Source organism: Lynx canadensis, chromosome B1 (assembly GCF_007474595.2).
Source record: "Lynx canadensis isolate LIC74 chromosome B1, mLynCan4.pri.v2, whole genome shotgun sequence".
In the NCBI taxonomy this organism is placed as follows: Eukaryota; Metazoa; Chordata; class Mammalia; order Carnivora; family Felidae; genus Lynx; species Lynx canadensis.
Window position 1 is genome coordinate 144,028,907 of NC_044306.2, and position 19,701 is coordinate 144,048,607.

Genomic DNA, 19,701 nt, shown 5'->3' on the forward strand with positions numbered 1-19,701 from the left:
TTTGATTTTCAGCTTATCTTTAATAAGCTACTTAGCCATTAAAAGGAACAATTTTTACAACAAGATTCTATTCACTTACTAATTTTATGTAATAAAATATTTCTGTATAAATACTTTTCTGGTGAAGAGTTATTCCAAACTAAACTAAACAGACTTTGTTAGCTCCCCTTCTATGAATTTTGTTCTCATAATACCTTATTAATAAAGATCAAATGCCTGTCTTTATAGATAAGAACTAAAAAACCAAACAGGGAAGCACTCATATTTCAAGATCTCAACGAAAAGGTAGCAATAGTTAATATGGAACAAAAAGCTGGTGAACCAAATAATGAAGATCTTTTATCAAGTAGTGGCGTCACATCCAATGGAGGTAAGTATTCTTTATCAGACAAAATGGGGAAAGAATTGGAATTAAGCAGTCCTCATAGTATTCATTCAGGCTGCAGGGTCGTAACAAACATACTGTATTGTTGAAAATTCTACTTTTTAGGGAAGAAATTGTTTAGTCTTTTAAAATAGCATATCTTGGGGCGCCTGGGTGGCGCAGTCGGTTAAGCGTCCGACTTCAGCCAGGTCACGATCTCGCGGTCCGTGAGTTTGAGCCCCGCGTCGGGCTCTGGGCTGATGGCTCAGAGCCTGGAGCCTGTTTCCGATTCTGTGTCTCCCTCTCTCTCTGCCCCTCCCCCGTTCATGCTCTGTCTCTCTCTGTCCCAAAAATAAATAAACGCTGAAAAAAAAATTAAAAAAAATAAATAAATAAATAAATAAAAAAAATAAAAATAGCATATCTGTTTTTTAACATCTGTGTACCTTACATTTTTAGTTTGAAAATTGTTTCCATGTTTCCCTAACGCCTTTTCTTCCCCTGTCTGCTCTAAGCCAGATATCTGTATCATTTTGACTCCTTTTCCCTCCCTACCTCCATCCACTCGGGTATGCTCTTTCTAGTCCAGCAGTGGTTCATGAGTCGATTTTTCCCTCTCCGTTGCCATTACTGCTGTTCTAGTTCAGGGCCCCCTCACCTCTGCCTGAACTGATTTCAGTGAAAGGATGGCCTTCAGGAAAACAAAGAGGTGGCATGAATATGTGGAACGTTGCAGAGAATTGGTAACTCTAGTGTTTGAAAGAGCTGAGAAGCCTCACTGGGGAAGAGGCAACCCAGAGATGAGCAGCTGCCGGAAGCCACTACCAGCCTTGGGCTAAAAGGACAATGAGAAGAGGAACTGTTGCAAGGGCCAGAACGAGGGCTGCTGGAGGGAGCAGCAGCCACCACTCCCAGCAGGAAGCCACTGAGGCTGGTGAGAGGGAGTGGTACTCAGCTTCTCCCCTCCTCCTGCCCCAGATCTTTCACCAGCACCACCCATTGTGACCTCCCTAGACTTCAGGGGGGAAGGGAGCCTGGGAAGAGTAGTTCTCTGCACCACACAGCAGAATAGGGGAAGGACAGAGAATGGGTTTTCTGGCTGTCAGGCCAATGGCCTGTAGCATCCTTGACCGCTTTCCCTGCCTGTCTCTCATCCAGAAGAATGCACCCAGAGTTATTCTCAATTACAGATCTGTTGTCTTACTGGTCTGCTTCAAAACCTTTATTTCAGCACACTTAATTTGCAAAAGTCTCTGCTTTTAGGATGCTCATGCCATCCTAAGATGTCACTGTCACCTTCACACCGCTGTTCCCATCTCCCCTGCCCACTTCCATGCACTCACCTCCACACTTATACTCTGCCTTGTACTCCCCAGGGACACCGGCACTTAGGTCTGGGGTCATCTCCTCTGCCTTGGGCCCATCATCATCCCATAGTATTGTTGTCCTCATGTGTGACCCATCTGAGATCTTAGACTTCCGGTTTCTTGACCTTTTTAGTTCTTCTCATCTTGACCTTTAGCCACCCACTTGTCTTACTTGGATCTGATTACCAAGAGCTGTTAGACTTCTGAAACCCAACCCCCTGTCTTCCAGCCCTCTCGGTCCCTTATTCCTAGAGCATCTCTTTTTCTGCGTCATGAAAATAGTGGTTCTCAACGTTTATTTATTTTTGGGACAGAGAGAGACAGAGCATGAATGGGGGAGGGCAGAGAGAGAGGGGGACACAGAATCGGAAACAGGCTCCAGGCTCTGAGCCATCAGCCCAGAGCCTGACGCGGGGCTCGAACTCACGGACCGCGAGATCGTGACCTGGCTGAAGTCAGACGCTTAACCGACTGTGCCACCCAGGCGCCCCGAAAATAGTGGTTCTCAACCATGGCTCCATTCCAGACGCATTTTTTGAGATTTTAAACATTTACATGGCTTAGATCTACACCCGCAGATTCTGATTCAGTAGGTCTGGAATGGCGCTTAGATGCCACAGATTTTTTTTTTTTTTAAGCTCCCCTGGTGATGCTAATTCCCAGCAAGTATTGCAAATAACTACTCTAGATTCTGCCATTTTCTCCTAAATTACCAACCTCTTCCTAATCCTCACTTTTTTTTTTTTTTTGGTACTATTCATTATTTCAGCCCATCACTTGCCTGTATCTTCAACTTCCTTTTTCTCTTATTCTTATGTTGCACTCTTACAGGAAACTCCCCATCTTTATCAGGCTGACTGCCTTTTCCGTTTTTGTACTGGGCTGCTGGAATATTCTGCGAGAGAAAACACAAATGGTGGATTTTCCACCAGTTTGCCACCTCACAGTCACAGTCATCCCTCTCTCAACTCTGTCCTTGATGCTCCTAGTGGAGACTTTCTCACTATCTTAGGCAGTTCTCTCTCCAATTTCCCACACTACTTATTTCAGAATTGTACCATTCTTGGGTCCCTCACCCTACCACCTTCTTGTTCACTCTCAGCATCACTTCCTAATTTCCAGAGACATTAGGAGCCCTTAGTTTGGTACTCTCTTACTTTCTCATATCCTGCCCCACGACCCACCTGTTTTTCATAATCCATGCCTGCCTTCTCTCAAAGCTTCATGGAGGAGGCAGCTTTTTTAATTTGCTACCCATGATCTAATTCCTGTGCCTGTCACCACGTCAGCTACCTCAGAGATTTGGCTCCAAAAACTGTCCCCACTCACTCTGCTAGCTTCAGTCCCTTTTCGCCATTTGCACTCACCCATCCACGTAAACATGCTACATCTCTCCTAACCTAAAACGCTACAGATGCAACAAACCAGGACAACAAAAATAAAACCTTTTCCTTGATCTGTCCTCCTTTATTTCTTCTTTCCTTCTTAGCCATGGCTTCTGAATGAGATTTGTATTCAGTGTCTTCACATCTTCACCATCCATCATTCTGCAAACTACTGCCTTATGACTTTTGAACCCAATAATCCAATGAAACCACTCTGGCCAACATGACTAAATTTTCCCTTTTTTGCTAAGTTCAGTGACTTCTTCCCCCACCCCAACATTTTGTTTTGAAATTTTTAAGTTGTTGAAAAATTGAAAATAGTACATTGAATATTTTATATATTCTTAGACTGGATGCAGCAGTTGTCAACATTTTATTGTATTTGCTTATGTCTATACCTACAATTTGTATTTCATTTACCTGAAGTTGAAGACATCATGATTCTTGCCTCAAAATCTGACATGCATCTCCTTAGAATAAGGATGATTTCCTACATTGCCACATTATCATTTCTGAGAAATTTACTATCAGTGCAGTGTCATCTGATATGCATTCATATTAAAATTCACCCAGGGGCACTTGGGTGGCTCAGTCAATTAAATGTCAGACTTCGGCTCAAGTCATGATCTCAGGGTTCGTGAGTTTGAGCCCCGTGTCAGGCTCTGTGCTGACAGCTTGAGCCTGGAGCCTGCTTCAGATTCTGTGTCTCCCTCTCTCTCTCTGCCCCTCCCCTGCTCACGCTCTGTCTCTCTATCTCAAAATAATTAAACGTGAAAAAAAATTAAAAATCAAAATTCACCCAGTTGTCCCTATAAAAAGCTTTCATTAGTTTTTTTTTTTTTTTTTTTTAATGTAATCAGAGATCATGGATTGTATTTGGTGGTGGTTCTCTTCATTCTTGCTCCTTTGTTGTTTCTGCTGGCATTGGCTTTAAGACTCTAGTTGTATTGTAGAATATCCAACATTCTAGATCTTTCTGGTTGTTTCTCATGTTTAGATTCAGATTAAACTCACTTGGCAAGAGTTTGTGAATATCCTGGTACTAAATAGCTTTGTATCCAATGGTTTTAGGATCAATTGAAGATCCTTGCCTGAATCAATTATTACATTGTTGATTTTCTAATTTTACCATAGTTACTAGCTGACATCCTTCAGGAAAGAAGAGCTTTCCTTTAATTATTAACACTACAGATCCACAGAGTGTTCTTTAGTTCAAAGTGCTAGAATGCATCGGTGCCACTGTTGTTTCTGATGCTCAGTTGTGTCACATTTAGCCAGTCCTTTTAAGCTAGGTCCTGTGTCTTTTTATTTTTTTTTAATTTTTTAAATAAACAATTATATGTTATTCCAATTCAGAGTCTCTAAGTAAAATAATGCAGAATTACACATCCCTGTGTCTTTTTAAAACATGACCCCCTTCATTGCTTTCTGGCCCATCCAAATGTTCCAGACTCTCAGATGTACTTGGCCTGTTCCCCACGAATGAGCCATTTCTCTAAGGAGCCCTGGGTCCTTTTAATAGGGAGGAGTATATAGAATCCAAAATCTGGTGTGCATATTGCTACTGAAGTATCACTTTGTCTGGGAGCATTCAGTGGATAAAGTTTCAAAATAGATTTTTTTAATCATAAGTTCACATGGCGACAAACGCAAAATCAAATCCAGTACCACGGAGTTCCTCATCTTCCCTCATTCCAAATCTGCAACTCCCCTGCATGAAAACTCCAGTGTCCAAAACCTTCAGTATACTCAGTCATTTTCTCTCTTCCACAGTACATACCAAATAGTTCCAGAATTACAACAGCGCTGCCGCCATTCACAACTTACCTGCCAAGTGAAGCTCGCTAAGGCCACACGGTCAGAGCGCTAACAGAGTCCTAAAGTTATTTGAAGGAACTACTTTCTGTGTGAAGTTATGTTATCAACTTACCGTACACTTAGGTTTATTTGTTTCTATTAGTATTCACTTTTGGCTTATTTTTTGAATATGGATAATGTGTATGGCTCAAAAGTAAAAACTGTATGAAATGTATATTCAGTCAAGTCTAGCTGCCATCCCTATTCCACTCCATTTCACCTATCTCTATACCCCTATAACCATTTTCTTGAGTTTGTTTTATTCTTCCAGTGGTCCTTTTGCACAAGTAAGCAATTGCTACCCCCCCCACACACACAGATATGTGCATGTGCTTAACACATACACTCTTATTTTTCCTTTCTTACAAAGAGGAGGGTAATTAACCTCTACCTATTCAAGGGAGGAGTATCAAAGAATTTATGGACATATTTTCAAAGCACCACAGTTTGCCCTATGGTCACAAATTATTTACATTTCTCTCACATGCATAGTTCATTCACTCTCTCCCAAGAAGGCCCCTAACAGTCTCATCCCATTATAGCATCCACTCAGAGGCCAGAATCTCTTTTTATTTTTATTTTTTAATCTGGGGTGGTGGGTGGGGAGGGCCAGAAGGAGAAGGAGAGAGAATCTTAAGCAGGCTCCACTCTCAGTGCAGAGCCCGATACAGGACTCCTTCTCACAAACATGAGACCATGACCTGAGCAGAAATCAAGAGCGGGACCTTAACCCACTGAGCCACCTAGGCACCCTGAGACCAGAATCCCTTCACTGAAATTAGATACAGGTATGGGTAAAGCTCCTCAGTTGTAAGTCCTTAAGTACAACTCCTTAGTTCTTTTTCGTCTGAAGACCTGTGACAGCCAACATACAGTGGCAGGCAGGCATAGGATAACCTCTCTCAACACAACCATCCCAAATGGGGTAAACAGGCACACAGTCCGTCTCAATTCTGAAATCTAGCTGAGCACAGGTTGACCATCCCCTCCCTCATGAGGACTCAGGCCTGAGAATACTTCTCCGTGGGTCTTGACACCATCCTCTGTACTCTTGGGTCTGACTTTGAGACCTCCTTCCTTTTACGTGAAAGGTAGTATATGTGTTCAGCTGGGGGATTTCTCGGCCTGCTTATGGGGAGGCCTCTTTTCATCTCACACTCTCTCTGTCACTCAGTCAAAACCCGTGGTGTTTCTTGAATATAATTCTCTAATATCTTTGTGGGTCTTCTGTGAACCTTCCCAGATTTTACGTCCTTCATCTTCTCTTTAAATATTGGTATTTTCTCCTGGATCCTCTTCTGTTTTCACTCTGTACACTGCCCCTGGATGATCCCATTGACTCCAAGGATTCACTAGAATTCAGATGCCGATGACTCCCAAATCCTTATCTCTAAAGCACATCATGCTCCTCAACTGCACAAATCAGCGTTACTTGATGTTGAAGCTCAAACCCCAAGAGAGATCTTTGACACCTCTCTGTCTTTTACTTACCGCATGTATTTCTCAAATCCACACCCTGGTGTCTGTGACCACAGTCTCCACTTCAGGGTAGACCCTTGCCATTTCTTGCCGGCATTGTTGAAGGCCTTCTCGGACTTGATTCTCTACCTTCAGCTTATCTCCATGCAGTGCATTCTCCACGCTGAAGCCGGAGAGCCTTTTCAAACTACGGACGTAGTTAACTGTTCTCTCACTTTCAAATCTGTTAATAACTTCCCAAAGCTTTTGAGATGAAATTCAAACTCCTTGTCGTGACCACGAGGCCCTTCAACATCTGGACTATGTTTTAGTTCTCATATCTGGCTGCTACTTTCCTGTCACCCGGAATACGCAGTGCTGTCTCAAGCCTCCTCACCAGTAACTGTGGTGTTCCCACTGCCACAATGCCTTTCCTCTTCTCCTTAATATACCGCAAGGCTCGTTCAAGCTCAGGTATCACTTGATCGCTATCAAGTAAAACTCCCTCCTCCTCCCTGATCTCTTCCTTTTTACCTTGTGTCCTCTCAGAGCTGTTACCAATCTTTTACTTGTCTATTTTCTGCCATGAGACCTTGAGACCCTTGAGTGTTCACTAAGGAGATCACCTGGGATGATGTTTGCCATAAAATTGTTTTATTACTAAGCTGATTGATGAATTCTTTAATATCTAGGTTCTTCAAGTCCATTTTTATGTCATCTATTCGTGGTACAATAATTGAAAACACATCTTCAGCTGGGACATTGACACAGATTCCTTTTTTCCCCAAATATGAAGTGGAGCTTGATTCTCCTAGAAAAGTTATCCCTTATCCTGGAAAGGAACACATTGAACGTGTTTTGGAAGAATATTCACATCAAGTCAAAGATCTGCAGAGAAGACTAAATGAAGTGAGTTACATTCTTTTCTTCTAGAACTTCGTGCCATTCAGGGATGACAGTGGGCACATTGCCTTGGAACAGAACCTAAACTTCCTAGAAGAAACACTTAGCAATAGATTTATTAGTTAAAGTTATTAATTTGACCTATGCTTTCTATTTCAGTGTTAAAAATTGGGCACATAAAGTTTCCATACATATTCCTTGGTTTCATGGCTAATTTTAATGAAACTTGAATAGCTCAAAATGTTATAATTAATGGCATTTATCTGTAATTATAATAATTGCTTCAGGCCTGCTGTCCTCCTATCATGATGCCTGGTTTTTCTTTACAAAGCAGTTGTACGGATAGACCTTTACATGTAGGTATATACATAACAGCTAAATAGTATATAGAAGTTATTTGCTAAAATTGTAAGTCGACCTTATGTGGAATAAGGTCAGCTTTAGCCAGATTTACAACTGTATACTGGTTTCCGGTAGTCTGTAGTCTATAGTCTAAAAGTCAAACTTACCATTGTATCCTAAGCCTTTTGATGATATAACCCCTCTCTTGTGCATTTGAGCCTCATCTCCTACCTGTTCTCCAAATGTACCCTCCGTTCCAGCAGTATGAAGCTACTTGCTCTTCCTTGGATGTAGCATGCTATTCTAGAGCTTCATACTTTGGTCCAGGCCGTTACCTCTTCTTTACCCTGTCTGCCTGGCAAATTCTTATTACCCACCAAGAACTCAGTGCAAGCATTTCCTTCTTTGAATCCTTCCCCCTAGACAGCATTAGGTATATTCCCTGTCCAGCTGTTGCCCTATGTGCACATGTCTGTTGTAGTATTTAGTACACATTACTGTGTTCATTAACACATTGTTCCATCTCATCAGACTACATAAGCACATTTAAGGGAAAAGCTACAACTGTATTAAGTGCTGAAAATTATATACTATTGTATTACGCACAGGGGTACAAAGATGATTAAGGTAGGACTCATAAGGGGTTCATAGACTTGAAGAGGAGCTGGTATATAAACAAATAGTGATGATACTTACGATAAATACACTAATAAAAGAGCGGGTGGGTGGGTGGGTTGGTTGGTTAGATGGATGGAAGAAGCACAGAGATACCAATGAAGTAAACAGTGTCTTAATTTATTTTCCATATCCATCCTCTGGCAGAGTATCTTGACACTTGATTGGCTCCCAGTAAATGTGTGTTAAATCACTAAATGAACAACAGGGCTATTTGGATACTTGTAATATTTAGCGTGAACCTCCTCTGTAACAGATGTGCTGGGTATATAAAGATGGAAAAGACATCATCCTTTCTATGTACACATTTCTAGTCTGTGGCTGAGATATTTAAATAGAAAATGATAGCAACAGTGAGATCTGTGCTATAGTAGGGTAAGCAACCATGCTTTCCATTCCTTTTCTTACTTTTCAGCAACATTTGACACAGGTGATTATCCTTTTCCTCTTGAAGCACTCTTTTCTGCTAGGTCTGAGAAGAAACACACTCTCCTGATTTTCCTTGAGCTTACTCATTTTGTTTCTTGTTCCAGCAAAAATACCATCCAAAATAGTCATAGTGATTCCCATGGCATCTATTGCCATTTATATGCCAATGATTGTTCAACTTACATTTCTAGTACAGACCTCTTATCTTAGCTCTGGCACCAGTTAGTGTATCCACGTATCTACTTGACATTTCTACATGAGATGTTTCTGAGGCTCTGTGAACTCACCGTTTCTAGCTGTATACATGATCTCGCCCCCAAACCTACTCTTGTCCCAGTGTTCCTTCTAACTATATGCGGTGCCACCCTTACATAGTAGCACGAGGCAAAAACCTCACTTATTCTTGATACCTCTTCCCTGGCATCGCTTTATCACCATGTCCGTCTGGCGTATCTCATATATATTTCTCAAACCTGTTTCCATTTCCACTGTTGCCATCCAAAGTTCAGACTATACTGTAGTTATTCACCTGGACTATAAGAGGAAAAGCTAAAGGACCTTAACCCTATATTGACTATATAAACATTGCCGACTGCAGAATCCACTAGGATCATATTACATTTCCTTTCCTGTGTAGTGTTTTTTCTGGTGGTTCTTTAACAAAAAAATTTTTTAACGTTTATTTAGTCTTGAGAGACAGAGAGACACGGAGCGTGTGCAGGGGAGGGGTAGAGAGAGGGGGAGACACAGGATCTAAAGTAGGCTCCGGGCTCTGAGCTGTCAGCACAGAGCCCGACACGGGGCTCGAACTCACAAGCTGCAAGATTATGACCTGAGCCGAAGTCAGTCGCCCAACCAACTGAGCCACCCAGGCACCCCTCTGGTGGTTCTTAATTGCCTGTCTTTTTCTTTGTGCGGTTTTCCTTTATCATATCGTCATTTTTTTTTTTTTTCCTTACAGAACCATCATGTAGGTTTTCTCTCAAATTCCCCTTTGACCCAGGGCTCTTCAGGAGTCTTCTGACCTGTTTTCCAGTCTATGTGAGTTTCTCCTCAGGTCTGCATATAACGAACTGTTTTCTTCTTATCACTGCTTTCCTGAATGGATCCATGATTTCCAGGGCTCACCATTTGCTGGCTTCCTTTTTCTTGATCTACTTCTTCATTTAGTCAAAGCACATCTCAGAAATTTGAGAAAGGGTATATGGGACATACATTTTATGGATTTTTGCATTCTGAGGATGACTTTAGTTTGGTAAGTTAGCAGTCATTTTCTCTCAATCCTTTGAAAATATTGTGTCCTTGAATTTTGTATTGCTACTGAGAAGTAGATGTTGGATATTTGCTCCTTTGTAGATGATATGTTTTTGGTTAATTGAGGTTTGTCTTTGGAGGCTTTAGGCTCTTCTGTCTCTGAAATTCTACCATAATGTGCACAGCTGTGGGTTTTAGTTTTTTCATTCACTGTGCTGGGGATTCAGTGGATCATTTTGGTCTGCAGATATGTACTTTTCAGCTTTGAAGAATTCAGTTGTTTTTTTCTTTGATAGTTTCTTTCCCTCTGTTTTCTCAGTTCTCTCTTTTGCAGCTCCTTTTAGTCAATTAGTGTCTCCTAGGTTGACCCTCTAAGTCTCTTACCTTTTCTTTCAAAAGTTTTACCTACTTTTCCTACTTTGGGGGGACATTTCTTGACTTCCAGCATTCCTATTGCAGCTTTTTTAGTGTGTAAGTATATTTTTAATTTCCAAGAACTCTTTCTTCTGCCCCCGATCACTTCTTTGGCATAGTATTTCGTTCTTTATAGCTGTAATGTCCCTCAAATTTCTCTGCAAATGTAAGTTTTAAAAGTGTTCTTCCATTGCTTCATAACTTTGATTCTTTGGGTCCTTGTGTGTGTGTGTATGTGTGTGTGTGTGTTTCTTTGTTTAATCTTGGTCTCTGTTTTTTTATTTTATAATCTTTCTTCAGGAGTTCAGTGGTATTTGTTGGTTTGTTTGCTTTTGTTCATACTCAAAGATGAGCAGTAAAAAAGCTGATGGCAAGCTCTCTATCACTGGCGGAAATCAATGGCTTGGCTTTGGGATGATTAGCTGTCATCAGTTATTATGCTGGAAGATGCCTCAGTGCCTGATTTTAGAGATCTGAATGAATTTCTTTGTAGTAGAACACTTTGCATTGTGGGTACTGGTTGTCGGCTGTCAAGTGTTTAAGTGGGTTGGGGGTGGGGATTGACTTTTTTTTTAATTTTTTAGATCAACTTTTCTGTTTACAGAATTTTAACCAATTCCCTGTTTTCTTTTTTTTTTTTTTTTAATTTTTTTTTCAAGTTTATTTATTTTTGGGACAGAGAGAGACAGAGCATGAACGGGGGAGGCGCAGAGAGAGAGGGAGATGCAGAATCGGAAGCAGGCTCCAGGCTCTGAGCCATCAGCCAGAGCCCGACGCGGGGCTCGAACTCACGGACCGCGAGATCGTGACCTGGCTGAAGTCGGACGCTTAACCGACTGCGCCACCCAGGCGCCCCTCAATTCCCTGTTTTCAAGAACAAAATTTCGTTCTACCTCTATCTTGAGCTGGAGGTCTGATTTGTTTTAGAAATAGTGTTTTGGTTATTAAGTAAAGAAGTGATTCTGAAAGGGGCCAAGTTTGAGTCTAGTTAAGATAGTTCAGTAACCTAGGTGAGGTATGATTAATTAGACCCTGAACTATGGTGAAAGGAGAAGGAAGTACGCATAAAAGTAAATTAATAATATATGGATTTTTTGGAGATTATTAGCTGTAAGGAAATATGTTCCTCTGGTGAAGACTGATTTGCGTGGCTTTTTTTTTTTTTTTTTTTTTTTTCAGAGCAATGAATTGCATGAGAACAAAAGTTTTACTTAAGACAATCCGTCATTGATTTGCAAACAAAACTTCAAGAGATGCAAATGGAGAGAGATGCCATGGCTGACATCAGGTTGGGATTCGCTACCTAAAATTATTTTAAAGTTTGACTCTTGTGTGAACATGAGTTTTGTCAATATTGTTTCTTCTCTTTCACCTACTTCCTAGACGAAGGGAGAGTCAGTCCCAGGAAGATTTAAGAAATCAGCTTCAAAATACAGTTCATGAACTTGAAGCTGCCAAATGCCTAAGGAGGACATGCTGAGAGATAGCAACACACAGATAGAGCAGCTGAGAAAGATGATGCTGAGTCATGAGGGAGTGCTTCAAGATATCAGATCAGTCCTAGTTGACTTTGAAGAAGCCTCAGGCAAGAAGATATATGAACATGACAGCGTGTCTACTCTCCACTTCCGCAACATGGGCTCAGCTATTAGCAAAATCCTAAGAGAATTAGACACAGAGATATCTATCTTAAAGGGAGGATATTTCCAGTAAGTGGTGAGAACACTATTCAATTTTATATTAAAATCCATTAAGAGAATAGTATTAGGTGTATAATTTTCTGAGTTCTTAAAAGTAAGGCAAGTTCTCATTTTTGTTCTCTAAAATAAGTTATTTACAATGATCTCTCAATAAATTAAGGGAACTAGCTCAATTTGCCTGTGTGGCTTCGTGAGAGTATAACCAAAGTAAACGCTCTAATGAAATACAGTGATAGAATGTATTCAGTTTCAGTATTACTTTTATTTGCTTCTTCCCAAAGAGTTCCTTTAGTTGGAAGCTCTCCAACTTTTCCAAATGTAGATTTACCAGTCCCTAAATCATGTCTCTTTTTTATAACTAGGTAGAGGAGCAGCTGTGAAGCACTGAAGTCTGAATCACAGAACAAAATAGAACTGCTTCTTCAACAACATCAAGATAGGTGGGTTTCTGACTGAAGTATAGATAGTCATAGTGAAGAAACCATAGGTTTACAGTCCCTCATCAGCAATTCCAAAATCTAAAATGTTCTGAAACAAAGCAGTTTTCTTCATGGGTTTGTGGTAAATTCATGTGAAAAGAAAAATTATTCTGATACTTATTAAGAGGGTTAAGGAAGACTTTATTCAAAGCTATTGTAGTAGGAGTTTTGCATTTAAGGGAGAGAGTTGAGCCTTAGCTCTCTCACCTCAACCAAGAAAGCAGGGATTTACAACCAAGGAGCAGGTGAGAGGGGCAGTGGATGGAAAATCACTAAGAGGACACATCAAGGACAGGGGATTTTTACTAAGCCTGAGCAGGCCAAGGGCAGGGGTGAAGGGTGCCAAAGTCAAGACCTAGAAGAGGCCTCGGAGGAGCCTGACTTAAGTTTGGTCAAAGAGAGAGCCTTTGTCATTCATTTGTTGGCAAAACCTGACCTGAGCCTAATGCATAGCTTATGATGTAAAGTCTTATGATTTAGTGTGAATATTTAAAAACCTGTTTTTGTATTTCTAATATTTTGGCGTAGAGGATACTTCCCTAGGTATGTCATATAATATTTAGTACTTGGAATTTATTCCCATTGTAAATTTTTTAAAAATCTGACTTCCAAAACCTAAAATGAGTAGCATATTCAAAGTCAAAACAAAATACTGAATTTGAGAGTGTTGAAAATCATTAGTTTTTTTTTTAATATATGAAATTTATTGTCAAATTGGTTTCCATACAACACCCAGTGCTCATCCCAAAGAAAATCATTAGTTTTTAGAATAAGTAATAGTCAAACAAAATGTTATGTATCAAATAACAACACCACATTCTTCTTATAGGATTGAGCAGTTAATAAGTGAACATGAAATTGAAATAACAGGACTTACGAGAAAGCTAGCAGTGCTCGAAGCCAAGCCAATAGCATCCAGAGTCAACTGGAAATCATTCAGTATGTGTGTCCTGGTGGTTTGAAATTGGTAGCCATTTATCTTCATTTTAGAGATTACTATTTAATTTATGTTGTGTCCTAAAATCTTTTAAACTTTGCTTACAGATTCCACAAGAAAGTAAAACTTTTCTAACATTTAAATGAATTGAGAAGATTACTTAAATGATAATGTCGTATGACCATCTAAGCAGTGTTATTTGCAGGGCGCCTGGGTGGCTCAATTGTTGAGCATCCAATTTCGGCTCAGGTCATGATCTCGCGGTTCGTGGGTTCGAGCCCCGCGTCAGGCTCTGTGCTGACAGCTCAGAGCCTGGAGCCTGCTTTGGATTCTGTGTCTGTCTGTCTCTCTCTCTCCCCTCCACACTCACGCTTTGTCTTTCTCTCTCTCTCTCTCAAAAATAAATATTAAAAAAATTGTTTAAAAAAAAGGAATATTATCGCAAGTATTTAGGACTCTTGGAATTGGATGTTTTAAATATTGTTCATATCTCAACTGATAGGACCAAACACACTCACACTATGTGTGTATATATACTTACGTATTATATTATATGTATACATATAAATAACTTTATAATTTGAGGTTATGTATTAAAAGTTTTTCTAGGGACATTTTTAATCACATATAAAAGTAGAGAGAAATAGTACGCATGAACTCGTATATACACCATCTAGCTTCAGCACTTAACAATATTGTTGAGCTGAAGCTTTTAGGAAGCAATTTTGGAAAATAAAAGACTTTGGGGGAGCCTGGGTGGCTCAGTTGGTTGAGCATCCGGCTTCTGCTCAGTTCATGATCTCATGGTTGTGAGCCTGAGCCCTGCATCGGGCTCTGTGCTGACAGCTCAGAGCCTGGAGCCTTCTTCGGATTCTGTGTCTCCGTCTCTGTCCCTGCCCCGCTTGTACTCTCTGTTTCTCAAAAATGGATGAGTGAACATTAAAAACAAAAACAAAGAAACAAAAACAGACTTTAGGCCTAGCAATGCCATATAAAGGAACTAGTGGAAGTATCTAAATGCTAGAGTATTCTTAGATATCACACTTAGTCTCAGTTTGCTCTTTGCTTTTATTCTCCTTTTAAACCCTTCTTAGAGAACAAGCAAGAAACCAAAATTCAATGTATATGCGTCAACTCAGTGATCTGGAATCTACTGTTTCTCAGCTACGTTCTGAATTAAGGGAAGCCAAAAGGCTGTATGAAGACAAGGTGAGATCAGATTTTGCTGCTCTGTTACCACAGACTATTATACACAGATTTAATACACATTTTTAAATAGTTTATTTGAAAATGAGGAATCAAACTAATACCAAATTAAAAGCAGTTTTTAAGATGGAATAGGAGGATGCCAAATATCTATATGTTAAATTGTAACAAGTTTAATTTAACTTGTTTGCTCAAATTAATTCATTTCTGGAAAAAGAAAGTTTTGCACACTTACAAGTAAGTTTCTAGAAACATAAGTTAAAAATAAGACCACTTAAATTATTTTTACAAGGCTTAGTTTTTAACAAATATTCTGGTACCAAGTGGTCCCCCCCCTACTACTTTAGGGGCCTACCTCCTAGGTTTTACTTCAACTCCTAGTTATTAATCATCGTGTGGCTAGCAAACCAAATTAATAAGATTAGTCTAAATAAAAAATAATTAGGAAGATAAATCATTTTTCATCACACAATTCCTTTTAAAAGCAGATATTAATGAATATTTGATTTTTTGTGGGGGTTTTTTGTTCTCTCACTTTCTGTAGCTAAAGACAAGCTATTCACTATCATTACCAACCATTTATCCAGAGCTTATCCTTGTGTTAATCTCAGGCGTTTGTAAAGCAGTGTCAGAGACCCTAAAAATAAGCAAAGAGCTACGAGGAGCTCATGTTCTTTATTCCATGTGAGAAAGGCGACCAACTATACATGCCTGTTTGCCGGCAACAGTCCAGTCTGCACCTACTATCCCAGTGTCCTGTTTTGTGAATACCACCTTTCATCTCTAAATTGTCCCAGTTTCGCCAAAAAGTCATCCTACCTCATAAGAGAGCCTCCAGTTCTAACCGTTGCTTTTAGCCAGTTTCTCACACCTTAGCTGATGGGGAAGAAATAGAATATAAAGAAGCTGCCAGATTTCCCCTAAAATATAGCCCGATTCTACGGGGGTAACAGTACCAGAAAAACACTTCACATGGGAAGAAGCAGTTTGAATATCGCAGCACTAATTCTTTTTCTTTTTTTTTCAATATATGAAATTTATTGTCAGATTGGTTTCCATACAATACCCAGTGCTCATCCCAAAAGATGCCCTCTTCAATACCCATCGCCCACCCCCCCCACCCTCCCACCCCCCATCAGCCCTCAGTTTGTTCTCAGTTTTTTAAGGGTCTCTTATGCTTTGGCTCTCTCCCACTCTAACCTCTCTTTTTTTTTTTCCTTCCCCTCCCCCATGGGTTTCTGTTAAGTTTCTCAGGATGAACATAAGAGTGAAACCATATGGTATCTGTCTTTCTCTGTATGGCTTATTTCACTTAGCATCACACTGTCCAGTTCCATCCACGTTGCTACACAGGGCCATATTTCATTCTTTCTCATTGCCACGTAGTATTCCATTATGTATATAAACCACAATTTCTTTATCCATTCATCAGTTGATGGACATTTAGGCTTTTTCCATAATTTGGCTATTGTTGAGAGTGCTGCAATAAACATTGGGGTACAAGTGCCCCTATGCATCAGCACTCCTGTATCCCTTGGGTAAATTCCTAGCAGTGCTACTGCTGGGTCATAGGGTAGGTCTATTTTTAATTTTTTGAGGAACCTCCACACTGTTTTCCAGAGCGGCGCAGCACTAATTCTTCCAGACATTTGCCCTCCTATGGGCAGCCCCTCATTTAATTACCGCTGTCACCCCTGTACTGGCCACAGGAGGGGGCTGTTCCTCCTTGGTTCTCGAGTGGAGTGCAAGCCCAGAATGTAATAGCGTGACCTTCATTCCCTGTGGCACAGTCAAAATAAGAATGGAAAATTTAGACATGACTTCGCTAAATTCTAAACAATACAGAGTAACATGATACTATATAATCTCAGTTATGAGATTTAGATGCTCTTATAGCCTTGGCTTTTAAACAATTGTTGATCACTACCCACAGTAAGAAATAGCTTACCTTATGATCTATCTACTACACACATACTAACTGAAGCAACTTTCACTGAACAGTATTTACCCCGGTTTCATGTGATGCTGGCTCTTCTCTGTTCTCTTCAGATGCTGATATTTTTACTCACTAAGTTGATACCATGATTCACTGGCCCCCTTGCAGTTTGAATAACACCGCCTTACTAGACTGCATGCTTAACTCTTAGCCAAAACCCTTGTGTCAAGGTCATTTCAACCACTGCCACTTAAGAGTAGCCTTCAGGAATCTTGGACTGCTTAGAGGCTAAACCAACAAACAGAAGCCCAGAGAGAAATGTTTGTTTTTTTCTGCTTCTCTGAGCCCTGCTTTTTGTGTTCTAGTTTCTTTTCTCAAAGTGAGCTTTTCCCCTGAAGATTGATAGCAGGAATGTCCACCCCTTTCTGGGCAAACCAAGCCTGCATGAAAGGTCTTGATGTCGCCTTGCAGGATGGGCCTGCTTTCAGCACAGCATGGGGCAGAAAGAGGCTCTAGTACTTGGTCTGGTGGAGGCAGGCACATTGACAGAAGTGAGCCCGGAAAGTCCCAGCAGTGAGAGACGAGACGGGAGAGCTGTTGTGTTATAGCTCAATCCACTGACTGATACTCAGCACTACTCAACCCATTTTGAACAGATTGAATATTCATTGTTTATTGACAAACTCTTTGAAAAGCTGTGAAGTACTAAGCAAAACTCAACTTACTTGTGTCTCCTTACATAATTTGAAAGTGCTACATGTAGCTTTCCATTGTAACGGAAAAATGTTGCTTGGAAAAATTACCCCTCCATAAGCTATCACCCATTGTTTGCTAATTCACATACAGTCTGTATACAACACCATACTTATCAACTCTAAATTTCAGCATGGTGAGAAATTTAGTTACATATAAGGAATACAAAATAGTTTATGAATTTTTATAAATATTAATCTCTTTGGCATTGTAGAAGCATAAGCATCCTGATGAATGACTGTAGACTTTTTTCATATGAATGCTTTGAGGCCATATAGATATACAATGATACATATAGTAGAAGGTTAGAATAGTTATCTTATTTTGCCCTAATGTAAACAGTGGAGTGCTAATAATGTTGTTAGCCTTAAGCAGTCAACATTGATAGAAAGAAGGGTATATGTATTAGCTTAGCTAATTTTAATCCAGATCACTGAGATTCATAACATGTTGAACCTGTGGAGTTGGTACCTAGATGGTGGTTAACTGGGCTCTCTTAATAGTAACTCCCGTTAGTCAGGGAACACTGACAGATGATTATCTGTCATCTTACTATAGAGTTGAATATACTTGGCCTGAAATGTCATCAGTACATGGTGCAACTGAGCAGGAAAGATCAAGCTAATTAACAGAAGGATTTCATTTTGGGGGTCCTGAAAAATTCTATTGTTACGAAATGCTTTTGTTGTAATGAATTGAATACAAAATCTAAAACCACAAATTCTTCTGATTAATTTTTTTCATTGTCATGTACCTTGACTCTACATTGCTAAAGCCTTTGAGAACTTTAAAATCTATTTTCTACTGCTCGTGTGAACATTTTAGTGTACACTATCCAAATAACAATAAGGTAAAAAAGCCAAAGAGAATAACACGTAAAAACTATGATTAAAAGTGAGATTTGTGTGAAAAGAAACATCAAAGAGTGTGCTGATACTACGCATCAACATATTTTATGAGAGACAGTATTAGTGTTTTCTCCTGAGGTCAGATTCCTTCAGAAAAAAAAAAATCTTTATTATTTAAAAAAAATGATGATGTGATAGGTCTGAACCAAACTTTTCTAACTAAAAAGCATAAATTGAGAGAAGACTCGTTAGGGCCATGTGTCTCTTCAGAATAACAGAAGTATTTTCATATTGATGAAAATAGACACTGTATTTCAAAGAAAATTGTAGATGTAGTTTTTATAGCTTGCATAAGTGTTCTACTGTAATGCTTTTTTTCTATTCTTCTCTTTCCATTTTAGGAGAGCCTCCAGAATCCCCCTTTACGAATTTGGACCAGTAGAAGCTGTCACTATTGGCTCTGTAGATTTGGCTTTACTCTTAACTTTCGCTTTTTGACAACAAAAATATCTCATGATCTTGACTCTAAGTTTATTTTTTCCTACTCTGAAAGCATTTGGGGCTGAATTTCGTACTCAAAAAGTAAAGATTTAGTAGCACTGGCTGGAGCTCTGTACCATGCAGGAAGATTCTGTGCAAACATCTTTGCATAGTTCTGCCCATGCACCTCCGTGCTGACCTGCAGCGTCCCTCATTATCCAACATCTGTGCCGTCTTTGAGCACAGAACACAAAAGATACAATTTGGTGTGATTGGTAACATCTCTAAAATTACTGTAAAGATTAGAGTGAGATCCAAGTATTTGTCCAGTGATCTAAAACAAAAAGTAGATTCATAGATGGTGAAAGGGAAAATCAGTGCTGCTATGGAAAAAGAAAAGAAAAAGAAAAACCTTTGATATATCTCAGATGTCAGTAAATATTTATTCTGGACATTTCAAAAGGCTTCGAGGTGTTTTGTACAGCTGTTTGTATCAGCTCAGCTGCTACATCAGTGGTTTTCCCTTTCACTCTCCATTTATCTTTGTGATTGGTTAACTAATATAAATATTTTTATTCTAAAAAGTGAAAGGTTAAAAGCAGAGCTATAGCAGCTGAGTCAGTACTGACAAGTACAAAACCAATGTTCCTGCAGGGGTCTGGAGGAACTTCTGATGCTCAGTAAACTTAGACGAAAGAGAAGACTTGGCTCTTTTCTTTTTCTTTGTTCCTTTCTTCCTTTCCTTTTTAAAAATTTGGCCTCATAGATTTTCACCATCTAGTTTGATGTTATCAAATGGTCATCCAGAACTTTTTTTTTTTAATGACAGACAAAATAGCAAGTCTTAATTTAAGCTTTTAAAGCACATCTACAAATACTTTGCTCAAAGAGAAAATAGTTTTATGCCAAGCTCA

At 39.6% G+C, this 19,701-nt stretch overlaps 1 protein-coding gene across 1 annotated transcript in view; it reads left to right on the forward strand.

Annotated features, from left to right (window-relative positions):
• CCDC158 (coiled-coil domain containing 158) overlaps positions 1-19,701 on the forward strand; it is a 108,497-nt gene that overhangs the window by 16,375 nt on the left and 72,421 nt on the right. The window contains 11 exon segments of the mRNA XM_030313644.1: positions 229-374; positions 5,774-5,780; positions 7,134-7,340; positions 11,628-11,643; positions 11,646-11,736; positions 11,832-11,908; positions 11,911-12,157; positions 12,511-12,588; positions 13,457-13,500; positions 13,503-13,566; positions 14,659-14,773. Of these exon segments, the coding sequence (XP_030169504.1) occupies positions 301-374; positions 5,774-5,780; positions 7,134-7,340; positions 11,628-11,643; positions 11,646-11,736; positions 11,832-11,908; positions 11,911-12,157; positions 12,511-12,588; positions 13,457-13,500; positions 13,503-13,566; positions 14,659-14,773 (1,020 nt within the window). The 5' untranslated portion in view covers positions 229-300.